This window comes from Esox lucius, chromosome 4, assembly GCF_011004845.1.
Source record: "Esox lucius isolate fEsoLuc1 chromosome 4, fEsoLuc1.pri, whole genome shotgun sequence".
Classification (NCBI taxonomy): domain Eukaryota; kingdom Metazoa; phylum Chordata; class Actinopteri; order Esociformes; family Esocidae; genus Esox; species Esox lucius.
Window position 1 is genome coordinate 18,014,608 of NC_047572.1, and position 14,195 is coordinate 18,028,802.

Here is a 14,195-nt window from a genome sequence, read left to right on the forward strand (position 1 = left end):
AGTGAAGTCAGCTAATTAACAGCTGACTGTGTCACACCTTCCTCAGTAATGTGAAACGGAGCAGCTATACATTGGCATCTATGTCACACAGTCCTCAGTAATGTGGAGCAGCCACATAAGCCCTATTACCCTATTTACAGGCCTGTGTACGATACAGAAATATAAAGAAACAAAAAAATATGTCAACCAATTGTCAATTGTACCAAAAGGCACATCATATTTAGCCTAAGCATACGTTTTCATTATTAAGGCACAATTAGTTACTTTCACCGAAGCAAAATCTACGTCAAGATAACATTGAAATCAACAACAGTGGGATTGGAATGTTCTTAGCATCTATGGCCAGAGGCTCACTCCAAATAATGAAAATGGGTTTGCAGCATCCCGCGAACGTCATGGTAACTTAGCCGAAAAGGGGTGGTGCTGAAAATGTTTCAGCGCAAAGAGGAACGAGGGGAGGCGGTAGAAAAGGAGAGCTACGGTCAGGGATGTCGATCAGATGCGATTTATGGGTAGAAATGCAGTGACATAAAATAAACTTGATGTCAAACAAATGTTTTCTAAATAGAATATGGCGCCGTCAGGCTCTCGTAGTATCAAAAGAAGCTGTCAGACAGTTTTGTATTGGATTCCAGTTCTTTTTATCAACCTCATAGTGGCTTGGTCCTACTACGCGTATGTTGTACAGCTCTGCATAGGTAAGGATTCTGTTGGAACGGTATGGGTTGGAATGCTTACAGGATGCTGTAGTAGCCTTGCACCTTTATAAATGATGTGGCCATGTGTTTGGAATTTTGCTCAAGCCAGATATTGGACGCAGAACAATTTGTTTACGCTTTGAATATTGACAACCCCAGTTTGAATCATCATAAAATACAACGTAATTGTGAACATGAACGCATGTTCATGAATGTTTGGAAGGCTTTTATAAAATCTGTTGAGTCACAGCGATAGATTGCAAAAAACAAAACCAAAAAAAACACATGCAAATATTGATTGTTAATATAAGTGCTGAGTTTTAACATCTTTCAAAAATGCTGCCAATGTGTTTTTTTTCTAAAGAATGGTCTATACCTAAATGACTGGACGATTTCTTTCTTGTGGCTAAACCAAACCACTGTAAAGGGAACACGCAGTAAGATACTATATCAACTTGGAGCGTCTGTAAATCATCCAAGTTGTTGTCCGTTTTGACATTTTGATGACCATAAAAAAGAAGGCCCCTCTAGCTGAGAATGAAGAATCACCTCACAAGGGTGTGTTTGACAGATTAGTGGCTTATGCTATCCTTTGCCAGTATGTGTATATTGTATGGATGTGTACTACTGTTGCGTAGTGCTCTGTCATGATCCATTATGTTCTTGTGTTAGTAGTGCAAAATCTTTAAACACTAAATATTGAATTGACTTGAGTAGTGAGCTTTTTTGTCCCTGAGGTAAAGAGCTCTGTGTTTGAGAAACCGGGGTTAGCCCATTCTGTACTTGGCAGCATTTCAGGTTACCACAGACAGCAGAAGCCATTTCCTCAGCAAATGGACTCTGCTTTTACCAAGAAGCATTTCATGCAAATGGTTTTGGATTAAAAGAGTGGGGGTGCAAAATACATTTTTTTTGTTGTTGCTGTGACTGAATGTCGCTTACTGTGTGCACTATCATCAGTCTATTGCCCAACCATTTGCAATACTCTTTGGCAAACACATTGTTTTCAGTGTTGTCTTTTAGCTGTAATAACAACATTGTCAGCTGATGTTGAGTGAACATTTCATGAAGGTTGAATAATGACCTGTTTTTGCCATGTATTTGGCATTTTGCCCTAATTCTACAATGCTGCGCTAAGGTGTCTCTGAGAAAATGTTGCAGCCATGACAGTTCCCCTCCCAGCCGGCCCAGTCATATCCTGTAGTCATCACATAGTCAGTTAGTCAAGATCGTACCCTACACCAGAGGTAAGACCTCTCTGACTGGTTCCCTGGAGTTTGACCACATGACCAGGACAACAGAACTACAGATGCATTCATATTATTGGTGATAGTTTGATATTTACTGTAAAATGAGAAAAGGTTGATGATATGTTATTGTGGTTTTCTGTCAGATTGGCCTACTGTAGAACTGTTGCTGCCTGTGGCCAGCGCGGTGTGATGAGGTCCAGAGGTAATTGTGGGAGTGTATCGTCAGCTGATCCCTCTACTTCTGCTAATCCCATTGTCTGACTCACTTAGTTCACCCCAAGCAATCTCTTCCTGACCCAGTTTCCCCCATTAAATCCCCAAACTGTATCTTAAAACATGTCGGCAGGGTCTTTTGCAGGGGACATCATTTTATGTACATGTGTGGTGTTTGAAATAAATGTCTATTCACTGACATATCAGTTGTTTAATTTCTCAATTACTTTGCATAAAACGCAGTAGGCTGCATTAAACCCCATGTGGCAGCAGGAGATGAGCACTTGTAGACCACCTGGTCACCCTATGGTTCTCATTTCTCCAGTGGTTATTTAATACCAAGAATATGTAGAGGAATTTGTGCACATGACAGGTTATGCCTTATTGTCCCAGTTTAACCATAGGCTGAGGAAATAATTGTCAACATGTATAGAGTGAAACATGATATACAGTTGTGCTCATAAGTTTGCATACCCTGGCAGAAATTGTTACATTTTTGCATTGATTTTGAAAATATGACTGATCATGCAGAAAAGTGTTTTCTTTTTTTTAAGGATAGTGATAATTTGAAGCCATTTATTATCACATAGTTGTTTGGCTCCTTTTTAAATCATAATGATAACAGAAATCACCCAAATGGCCCTGATAAAAAGTTTACATACCCTTGAATGTTTGGCCTTGTTTCAGACACACAAGGTGACACACAGGTGAAAATGGCAATTAAAGGTGGATTGCAATTAGTGTCTGTGTATGAATAGTCAATTCGTTTTTTTAGCTCTCATGTGGATGCACAGAGCAGGCTAGATACTGAGCCATGGGGAGCAGAAAAATAACCATCAAAAGACCTGTGTAACAAGGTAATGGAACTTTATTAAGATGGAAAAGGATATAAGAAGATATCCAAAGCCTTGCAAATGCCAGTCGGTACTGTTCAATCATTTATTAAGAAGTGGAAAATTCAGGAATCTATTGATGCCAAGCCAATGTCAGGTAGACCAAGAAAGATTTCAGCCAAAACTGGCAGAAGAATTGTTTGGGATACAAAGGAAAACCCACAGTTAACCTCAGGAGAAATACTGGCTGCTCTGGAAAAAGACAGTGTGGTTGTTTCAAGGAGCACAATACGACGATACTTGAACAAAAATGAGCTGCATGGTCAAGTTGCCAGAAAGAAGCCTTTACTGCACCAATGCCACAAAAAAGCTTGTTACAATATGCCTGACAACTTGATACAGCCTCTGGCACACTGTAATTTGGAATGACGAGACCAAAATAGAGCTACATTATATGGTCACAACCAATAAGTGCTATATTTGGAGAGAGGTCAACAAGGCCTATAGTGAACAGAATACCATCCCCACTGTGAAGCATGGTGGTGGCTTACTGATGTTTTAGGGGTGTGTGAGCTTTAAAGGCACAGGGAATCTTGTGAAAATGTATGGCAAGATGAATGCAGCATGTTATCAGAAAATACTGGCAGACAATTTGCATTCTTCTGCACGAAAGCTACACATGGGATGCTCTTGGATTTTCCAGCACGAAAATGACCCTAAGCACAAGGCCAAGTTGACCCTCCAGTGGTTACAGCAGAAAAAGGTGAATATTTTGGAGTGGCCATCAAAGTCACCTGACCTTAATATCATCGAGTTACTCTGGGAAGATCTCAACCAAAGACTTTGCATGGCCTGGAGGCATTTTGCCAAGATGAATGAGCAGCTAAACCACCTGCATGAATTTGGGGCCTCATAGACAACTATTACAAAAGACTGCACGCTGTCATTGATGCTAAAGTGGGCAATACACAGTATTAAGAACTAAGGGTATGCAGACTTTTGAACAGGGGTCAGTTCATTTTTTTCTTTGTTCCCATGTTTTGTTTTATGAGTGGGTCATTCTGTTAAGACCTACAGTTTAATGTGAATCACATAAGAAATAAAAGATGTGTTTTGCCCGCTCGCTCATCTTTTGAGCACAACTGTATACAGTCTGCACACACCAGGAACATGGATGGAAAATCCTGTCCGGGGAAGTGGTCCTATGGGCTCATTTGTGACTTGTAGGATGCTGTGTCCCAATGTTGACGTGGGATGGAGCTACACGCTGTGGTGGCCGAGCTGGGCCAGTGATGGCTGAGGACAGGACTGTTGATCCAGGCATGAGGTCAGCCGCTTTGTTGGGCTCCTGTCTGCTTCCAAGCCAGCAGCTGCCACTGTCAGCATGGACACACAGGCTGTACTAAGCACCCTACCACTGTTGTTTGGTGCACAGTGATGCTTTATTATATCAAAATGTAAATCCAGTACAGCTGTTTATTGATTGGATCGGATGGTCATTCAGTTTTTGGAGACTGGGGGGTTACAGATGGCATTGGGCTACAGCATGTTTCACTCTGTAAATATTCAGTATTTTCTTTCTAACTATGCATCTATCCAGGAGGTCTGTTTCACTAGACATCTATTCAGTATGTCTATATCACTATGCATCTATTCAGTATGTCTATATCACTATGCATCTATTCAGTATGTCTATATCACTATGCATCTATTCAGTATGTCTATATCACTATGCATCTATTCAGTATGTCTATATCACTATGCATCTATTCAAGATGTCTGTTTAACTACACATCAATTCAGTATGTCTATATCACTATGAATCTATTCAGGATGTCTGTTTAACTACACATCTATTCAGTAGGTCTATATCACTATGCATCTATTCAGTATTTCTGATATTAAACAAGTGGGTTTCAAGGATACTGAAACCAAGTAAACCCATTTGGAGATTAGCTACATTTGGCTTTGAGACATATCTATAGACAGAGACATGAGTTCACATTTCTTGCCTTCTCTTCTCAGAATCCATCAACAATGTTGGAGAGAAAAGTAAGTGCCCTGATGCATATTGATTTCTCTACAATATGATACAGATGAACACAAATTATTTGTCAGTAGTAATCTGTCTTATTAGTGAGGAGAGTTGCGCTGATGGATAACCTTGAGGTTGAGTCTTATCTCTGGTCTGTCAGGTTCCAAAACTTGTAAACAGTTAGTCAGGCAGTCCCATAACCTCTAAACTGTTTAATTTGGGGATTCTTAGGGAAAAGGGGTTTTGGTCAAAGTTAAAAGTATTGGAAAATAAATCAAAGCTTTATTGACTTCAAGTAATTGGGAAACAGGGCATCTTTGTTGGTCTTTTGTAGAAGTCAGATGATTTGGCTGCATAGTGCTTTATTCTCAAAGTCAGATGACTTGGCTGCACTGTGAGATGTATGTCTTTCTATTTCCAGTTGTTTACCTGCTGGCATATCATGTTATCTTCATCTTGTTTACCTGGGCCTACTGGCAGACCATCTTTACCAAGCCCATGAACCCACTGAAAGAGGTAAAGGTGTGGTTATAGTATGTGTGTTTCTGAATGCATGTGTGTGTGTGCATGTGTGTGTGTCGATCAAACCCCCTCACACAGCTCTGTAATGTCGTATAGAGTGAGGTGCAGAACTAGGCTACTGTGATAATCAATGATTATGTTTGATATTGCATTATTATCTGCTTGAAGCAACACAACAAGGCTGTGTTTGCAGAGGCAGCCCAATTCTGTTCTTTTTCCACAAATTCGGCTTTTGACAAATCAGATTAGAACTTTTCACATCCGTTCTTCTCCCAATTATTGTCAAAAGATCAGAATTGGTCTGCCTGTGTGAACCATGTCTAACTGCTTCTGATCAATCCGCTTGTCGCCACTGTTTGTTGTTCAGTCCACTTCAGACGACACTCAAAGAGCATCCTTGCTTGAATTCAAAGGGAGATAACATTCAACTCACATATGCCGTAAGACGTATTTGTTAGATGATTCGGTCACTAGTGATGTGGCAATAAAAAATTTATTTTAAACTTCTGTTGTCCATCCTCAGCCATTACTCGTAAAACGCCTGAGTGACTCCTATCAGCAGAGCTGTGTCTCCAAGTCATATAGCTACAGTACTCAAGTAGAATGAATCAGGAGGGGAAACGGAATGAATCAGCACATGACTGAGGCCTACAAGCTGGAGCAGCCTTGTGACTTCTAGCGGTCCTGTACTGCATTCCAGCAGCGCTCAAAGCTGCACACCATTCAGATGACTTGCATTCTAATACTGTTTGCTAAGTGGTCCAATAAGAAGTCTGTCTCATTAGTGATACATGTAGCCCCACGGTGTGCAGGAGGCACAGGATGGTCGTTATCGTGTTACTCTATCCTCTCCACTGTAGTTCCACTTGTCCCACTCAGACAAAGAGATGTTGGAGCGGGAGGACCGCGGAGAGTCTCAGCAGGAGGTCCTTAGGAGGATGGCTAAGGACCTACCCATCTACACCCGCACCATGTCTGGAGGTACAGAACAAAATGCACGCTGATGAATGTCTGGGATGGACGGTGCAGCTCAGTTCTGGTCTTTGGGTTGATAACCAGTCTAACATCTTTAAAAAACATTTTTGAATATGCATAAATATATATATATATATATATATATATATATATATATATATATATATATATATATATTCTATGTTAACTTCATTTGACATTCTGTGTCTACATTACAAATACATTTTAATTTTTATAATACTTCATAGTACATTGCCCTATTTTCAAACTAACGCACTACTAACTGCCATAACAAGATAGTAGTTACAGAAGTATTACTATGTAACTATATGGTTATATGGTTTTGGATCAGTTATTACACCATTCGAACAATTAAATATTCCCCATGTGTAAGTGCTAATGTTATTCTATTGTTCCACTATGTAACTAATGCTTTGTATTTACAATTTTAATAACTCATACCTAACTGTGACTGTAATTGATGCTACCTGATGCCACTACCATCAACTCCACGTGAAATCCCAGTTTTGAAACCATCTTGATCCAATCATTTAAATATACTACGAACTGGTGACACAACAATATCCTTTGCAACGCCAATGTCTTACATTTACACACATTCAGACAAACAGACTTACTGAATATAACTATTAGCTAACAGGTTGTGCCTTGGTAAATCTTACCAGGTATTTTGTATCATTATACATAGAACTTACTAATATTATGATACTACATATTATCATATCACATATTACATGTGTGATATTAATGATATTGGCCCCATGTAGTTGCAGAGCAATATCTGTGTAATAGCTATGTTTTTTCTACTGTATTAGTTATATAGTAATTAGGGCAACTTAATATAAAGTGTTTAACATGTGGATGCTTTCTCTCGCCTACTCCTCAGCTATCCGCTTCTGTGATCGCTGCCAGCTGGTCAAGCCTGATCGATGCCACCACTGCTCAGTCTGCGATAAGTATGACTCTGCTCATGGCCCTCTGCACCCTCAGTGAGAACCCATCTGAAAGAGGACCTCTGTTACTGAGTTGCCTTCTGTTTTACAGGTGCATTTTAAAGATGGATCACCACTGCCCCTGGTATGTTCTGTGACTGGGCATAGTTATGTTTGGTTACATTTATGATAAATGAAACAGCATTTATCTATCAATGTATGATATCTAACATTCTTTAAATCTTGTTTGATAAATAGATACCACTTGCTGTTGTCGTCAAAGGCTGGGCTTAACTGATGTGTCCTGTTTATGGATACAGTTTTCTGTTGGGGGTGGGAGGGGGGGCATGTTCCATATGTTCCTGTAAAACTGTATGGCTTCTCTCACATTGTGTGATACTCATTTCCTTTTTTCTGTATGCAACAGGGTCAATAACTGTGTGGGCTTCTCCAACTATAAGTTTTTCATGCTGTTTCTGGCATACTCCTTGTTATATTGCCTTTTTATCACTGCTACAGATCTACAGTACTTCATTAAATTCTGGACCGTAAGTGGAATATTTTGATTGTGAACCTTTAAATAATTGACATTCTGTTGCATCTAAATCAGTGGAATGATTGCTAGTTATAGTTTAGCATCTGTTATATTTTGCTGAATCGGTTCACATTAGGAGGAGAGTATTCATTTTAATGAAGTCTGATCATGCTTGGTGTATAACTGAACAATCCTGTTTCATGTTATGTTCTTGGTATTCTGGTTTCTCTGAAAGGTTGGAGGTAAAACACATGACCGTCTGTTAGAATACTTGGTATGAGCCTATCAGCCAATCAGTGGCATTGACTTTGAGAACAATGAACACTGATTGGTTAGCTCCCTCTAGAATAGTTTTGTTGTTACTTAGTCCTGATTAACAAACACAGTACTACAGTAGCACCCAATTAGCTGTTACCCAATTAGCTTTACTGTACCAATGTACAGTACCAATCATATCTAAGTACCAGTCATATCTAAGTACCAGTCATATCCAATGTACAGTACCAGTCATATCTAAGTACCAGTCATATCTAATGTACAGTACCAGTCATATCTAAGTACCAGTCATATCTAAGTACCAGTCATATCCAATGTACAGTACCAGTCATATCTAAGTACCAGTCATATCTAATGTACAGTACCAGTCATATCTAATGTACAGTACCAGTCATATATAATGTACAGTAGTCATATCTAATGTACAGTACCAATGTACAGTACCAGTCATATCTAAGTACCAGTCATATCCAATGTACAGTACCAGTCATATCTAAGTACCAGTCATATCTAATGTACAGTACCAGTCATATATAATGTACAGTAGTCATATCTAAGTACCAGTCATATCTAATGTACAGTAGTCATATCTAATGTACAGTACCAGTTATATCTAAGTACCAGTCATATTTAATGTACAGTAACAATCATATCTAATGTACAGTACCAGTCATATCTAATGTTCAAGTACCAGTCATATATAATGGTACTGCACACAGGTACTAATGCATTGTGTTTGTGTGGAACTATTCCCCAGAACGGTCTGCCTGATACCCAGGCTAAGTTCCACATCATGTTCCTGTTCTTTGCTGCCTCCATGTTCTCTGTCAGTCTTGCCTCACTGTTCGTCTACCACTGTTGGCTGGTCTTCAAAAACAGATCTACTCTGGGTAAGGGCTGCCAGTGTTTATGTTTGTTTTGTGTCACTGGTATTTCACTAAATAGAATGTGAACAGGTGTGGCATGGCTGTTTTTACTGAATCCACACATACCAGCCTGGGATGGGGACTTTGTTCTATTTCTCACCGCATCAAGTATCAACTGAGATTGAATCACTCATCAGTTTGATTTGATAAGGCTCTTTGTCAGGCCCATTATCCGACAGCCAAAGCAGTTTCTTATTATGTGTGCACACAGGTGCTCTTTATGTCTTCAATCTTAAGTGAGTGGATAACTCAAGCAGTGTGTTATAATGCTGAAACAAGGAGCTCTGATAAGTAATAGGCTTAGAAACAGACACCAGTCAGGTATCCGTGCTGGACTGGCCTTTAGAAGAAGCACCTATTCACACAGCACAACAAGCACACAGCACCTGTAGACATGTATCTTTTCAGACTGCACGGTTCTCCGACTAATTTGAGCAAACCCATTAGTTGTTATATAAAGAAAACTAGAAATGGCTGATTTTCATCTTTGCTGAACTTGTTGATGGCATTAAACTTCTTTTAAACAACAAATCCCCACAAGCTTTGACAATAACAAACTCTTTTAGTGGCTGTTTCCCTAAGAGTCTGGTGGACAACAGACTTTTGTTTCCCCGGTTGCATAAATATTCATAAAACAATGAATGGAAATTCTTCTCCACGCCTTAGAGTCATGAAACTTTTGGATTATTTATATTCTCTATAAACAGTGATAAACTAGATCTCATCTGAGTTTTGGTAAAACACTAATCACACCCTATTCTATTATTCCTCAGAGGCTGTCCGTGCCCCAGCATTTCGTCACGGGGCAGATAAGAATGGCTTCAGTCTGGGCCTCAGTAAGAACTTCCGCCAGGTTTTTGGTGATGAAATGAGATACTGGCTACTTCCTGTGTTCTCCAGGTATTTCTTTTTTCCATGAGCAAGAACTGCACTACTGTAGGCGTGGGCTGGCCGTGACACCAGAAGTGGCAGAACAGAGTGCCAGGGTTGGAGTGTAGGGTTTGTCCATAGCCTGAAGGTTGGGAGAGGCAATTTACTTTGCTGCTCAGTAGGCAAGCACCCGGGTCTTGAAGACATTACAAGCCTCAACTAGAAGAAGAGTAACATGGGACAATTTAAGACGGCTTAACACCAGGGGCTGCAGCTTTCAGGGGAAGTTGCAGAGGTTTGATGGGGAGCCCATGTTTCATTAGTCGAAACATAGGACTGCTCTGCTTCCAGTCAGAAATAAAAGCCATGTTATAATGTGACGTGGTAATTGTGTTGTTTGCGCTGTAAGCTGTTATTCATAGCTTATGCCACCATAAGACTGAGACAGTAAGAAGACAACTGTTGTACAGTGGCAGAAAAACATCAACCTCATGTTTAGTTTAAAAACAGAAAGCAGACCTGTCCATGCATACTGCATGGAGAAGTTCCATAACCTTTATACCATGGCCAAGTAAGCTAATGCAATTATCAGACTATTCAACAACTACTGTACACCTATTGATTTTAAACCACAGAGTTACTTCAAGTTGGAAAGGGAATAAAGAGCTGTCTCTGCTATTGCATTTCTGATCTGATATTTCAACATAATAAGAATCCCAGATTCTGATGCTCCACATACTTGTCTTGATGAGGAGAAAAACACCTTTCAGGTAAGGTTCTTTCAGGTATGGAGTATCACCTGGTTAAGTGGAATTTGTATCACAGGCTCTCACAAATGCAGAGCTCTACTCAAAACATGAAATGGAATAAAATAATTAACATCAAATCCATCAAATATTACAGCCGGAAACATGTTATACTCTTTTTGGCCTTGTTGCATTAGATACATGGGATACACATACTGCACCAGAGGGGCGCTGTTCCTGCCTCAGAAAATAGAGATACAGACAATTGTGAATTGACAAAAGAAAAATAACTTCTGATGTTTAATTTAAATTTAATTTAACTGTCTGGGCATTCCTGGCTTCCTTGACTCAGTAATGAACATCATTGGCCACTTTCTGTGAACAAATGCTTTACTTAAATTGAGTGGTGATTGATTAGGGGAATTTTACTGTACAAAATGTGACATAATATAGGATGTATATTATCTATGCAAGCTATTAGGAAGAGTTTCAATCACAAAATGTTTTTCTCTGTGTGTTTGAATGTTGTTTAGTCTGGGTGATGGATGCTCCTTCCCAACCTGCCTTGTGAATCAAGATCCTGAGCAACCCACCTCTCCAGGACACCAGCCTCCTCCCAACAAACCGTAAGTGTTACTCCTTCACAGTAATTCACTGCCCTGGCTACAGGCATTCTGTCCTTTTCCATATTAAAATACTTTTGGATGTAGATTTCATAGAGTTGCCTACTTTTTTTTCCTTTGCACTTATCCAATTGTATTTGTGCTAATAGTTTATTAGAACCACATTGTTCAAACCAAATCTGAAGCTGCTGATCATGAGACTGGGCCTAAGGGTTTCTCCTGTGTCGTGCAGGGTTGTTGGAGAGGGCCACCAGTTCCCAGCCAAGCCACTTAGGGAGTCTCAAAGTCGACTGCTGAACAGGGCCCCCTCCTGGACAGAGAATGGGGGAGCAGAAAACAAAGAGAGACAGGGTGAGGGATCACAAGGTGGTTAAATTGAGCCGGAGTTCCCCCGGGAGTTACACCTTGGGTCAAAGGGAGAAGCAGGTGGAACCAAACTTACACTAAGCCTAGCGAAATTTAACATCCTGGTTTAACCCTAACCCAAGCCTCAACCACAACCTTTAAATTCGTTTTAAATCCACTTGTTTGACAGTTGTGTCTGCAAATCAAAGAGCCATTCTGCAACACCTTTATTTTACAATATGCATGTTATTCTTTTAGGCACAAGTAACCCAGCCATGGTAATTGAAAATGAAACATAACCACAGAGAAGAATGAGGACTATTACCTGCAAAACACAGGTGAATCAACAATGGGTGTCTATATCAAAATACTATAACCCTCCATTAGATTTGAAAAGTTTTAAAAACATTACGTGATTTGGTAATGTGTATTTAAGCATTATTTATACATAACGTTTATTTCATTCAACAGGTCTGTGGTGGCCCCAGTGTTGAGAGTGCCCTGAGAGTGTGCAGATGTGATAACCTACCAGAACCTGTCATCATTCTTATAATAACACCCTGCTCTATTTACTGACCAGAAGGGCTTAGTTTACTGTTGTTTTTCTCTTCCGTTACCATTTTCCAATTGAACATAATTATTTTTGATTTTTGAGAATAACTGTGCAGGTTGAAAACTGGTCTTGAAGCCTAAAAATGATCTGAGATTAAGTTGCATTCCAATTGTCTGGCATGTTTTATAAAGTTTGTATCTGAAAAGCACAGAAGAATAGAATGAAAGAGCATTTTTCCACTTTGTATAACAGTTAGTTAAAGAAGTTGCTTTTGTATGTGCTGTGTACATAAATTGTCTTTTAGAAGAGGACCCTTGAAATGTTGCTGTACCCTTTTATCTTGGACCTCATCATCCCCAAATTAATATTAGTGTAATGTCTAGACTTGAATGATTAACTTGCATTGGTGATTATCGACAGAAACATTATACATATTAAATCTGAATGTCATTGACTGTAATTGAATTCCTTGACCTAACACGTGAAAGAGGTATGTATGTTACTGAAATTGGATTCTATGTTTGAACAGCAGTGTTAGGTTTTTTATGGCACCAGGCCTGAACATGGAAGTGTCGTAGAGTTGATGAACACATTGCAGTCTGTTGTGAAAAGTATTTTGAAATATCCCTTGAATGAACTGATGCATGCTTTTACACTCAGGATGCTAACAAAACATGAGGAAGTAATTATCTCCCCATGGTTTATGTTCTAGAAAACTTCTATGATAAATGTAAATGTAGTTGAATTGACTAATTCGATAAAGGGCTGTACTGACATTATTCTTTGATTTGAAAAGATTCCTGGGTTGGGACACGGGTGAGAATAATATTGCCGCTGAAACATCATGCACCTGTACTCTTGTATATGTCAGTGGGCTTTGTATGTAGTGTTCCTGTAGTCTGTCCATTATTATACTGCCAGGCAAAGATCCCATTTTTCTCAAGAGGCCTGACACACTGGCGTATGATCTTCTAATCTTAGCCTTGGTATCAAAGCGTTTGCTGCATTCTCAATTCTAATCCATTCCAATACACAAATGATGCAAAAGAATATGGCGATTGCTCTGTTCATTCCATAACTGAGTGTTGTTTTGATTGCATTATGAGCATCAGTTAGCACCAGTTTTATTTGAGTTCAATGGCTCAAATGTTTGCTTGTGTTGAAATGCTAGTATTCTGAAACCATGAACATTTATATTTTTGTATTATTTCATCTGTGTATAATATGGAGAAAAAAATACTATGTACTGTACAATTATGATGCCTTATCAGGAGAGAAATACAATTATGCCCTTTCCAGTCTGTTTATATGACCATTATTGACTGTTGTTATAATTGATTAGCCTATAAGGTTCTTATTTCAAATATTACTGGTAAACCAACAGGCAACTGTCTAAAATGTTTGAGTATATGACAGAGATGAAGTATATTGGATATGTATTGACATCTCATCATGCTTAGGTCCTATATAAAATCGCTGGGCAGAAACAATTGTCCATTATTTTAGCTGCCATGACTGAGAACAAGCAGTTGGGTAATGTTTTGCGGGATCCTTAGCCATGCCACTGCTTAACGTACACATTTCAATATACGCCATTGACGTCTCAGTCATCAACCTAAGTGAACACCTATTGGAGATATTGGAGAACTACACTGTCCACAAGCACCATTCTGAGAATGTCATTTGGTTGGAAGAGTCAGTTCTAGAGTCAATGCCGGGGCACAGTGAAGAGATTCCAGTCTGAGACACCATCTTAAGCTTTCCTTCATTTTGGCACTTACCGTTAGATCTCAAACTCACTCAAATCAAGTTATATGTTAGAAAAGTTTGAAGCCTTTATTT

General features: G+C 39.3%; 1 protein-coding gene across 3 annotated transcripts; it reads left to right on the top strand.

Moving 5' to 3' along the window:
* The first annotated feature begins 433 nt into the window (after nt 1-433).
* On the top strand, nt 434-13,714 carry zdhhc2 (zinc finger DHHC-type palmitoyltransferase 2). 3 transcript variants are annotated; one of them, XM_034291957.1, is made up of 15 exons: nt 659-698; nt 2,092-2,150; nt 5,020-5,046; nt 5,451-5,545; nt 6,412-6,532; nt 7,434-7,503; nt 7,592-7,624; nt 7,907-8,027; nt 8,250-8,288; nt 9,048-9,180; nt 9,990-10,116; nt 11,366-11,458; nt 11,688-11,806; nt 12,059-12,138; nt 12,272-13,714. In XM_034291957.1, the coding sequence occupies exons 2-14, from the start codon at nt 2,138-2,140 to the stop codon at nt 12,097-12,099; spliced, it is 1,032 nt and encodes a 343-aa protein (XP_034147848.1). In that variant the 5' UTR covers nt 659-698; nt 2,092-2,137; the 3' UTR covers nt 12,100-12,138; nt 12,272-13,714. The 3 variants fall into 3 exon arrangements, with proteins under 3 accessions (XP_034147847.1, XP_010896352.1, XP_034147848.1); XM_034291956.1 differs by lacking the exon at nt 2,092-2,150 and having other exon boundaries at nt 434-698; XM_010898050.4 differs by lacking the exons at nt 2,092-2,150; nt 8,250-8,288 and having other exon boundaries at nt 434-698; nt 12,272-13,712.
* The last annotated feature ends 481 nt before the right edge of the window (nt 13,715-14,195 follow it).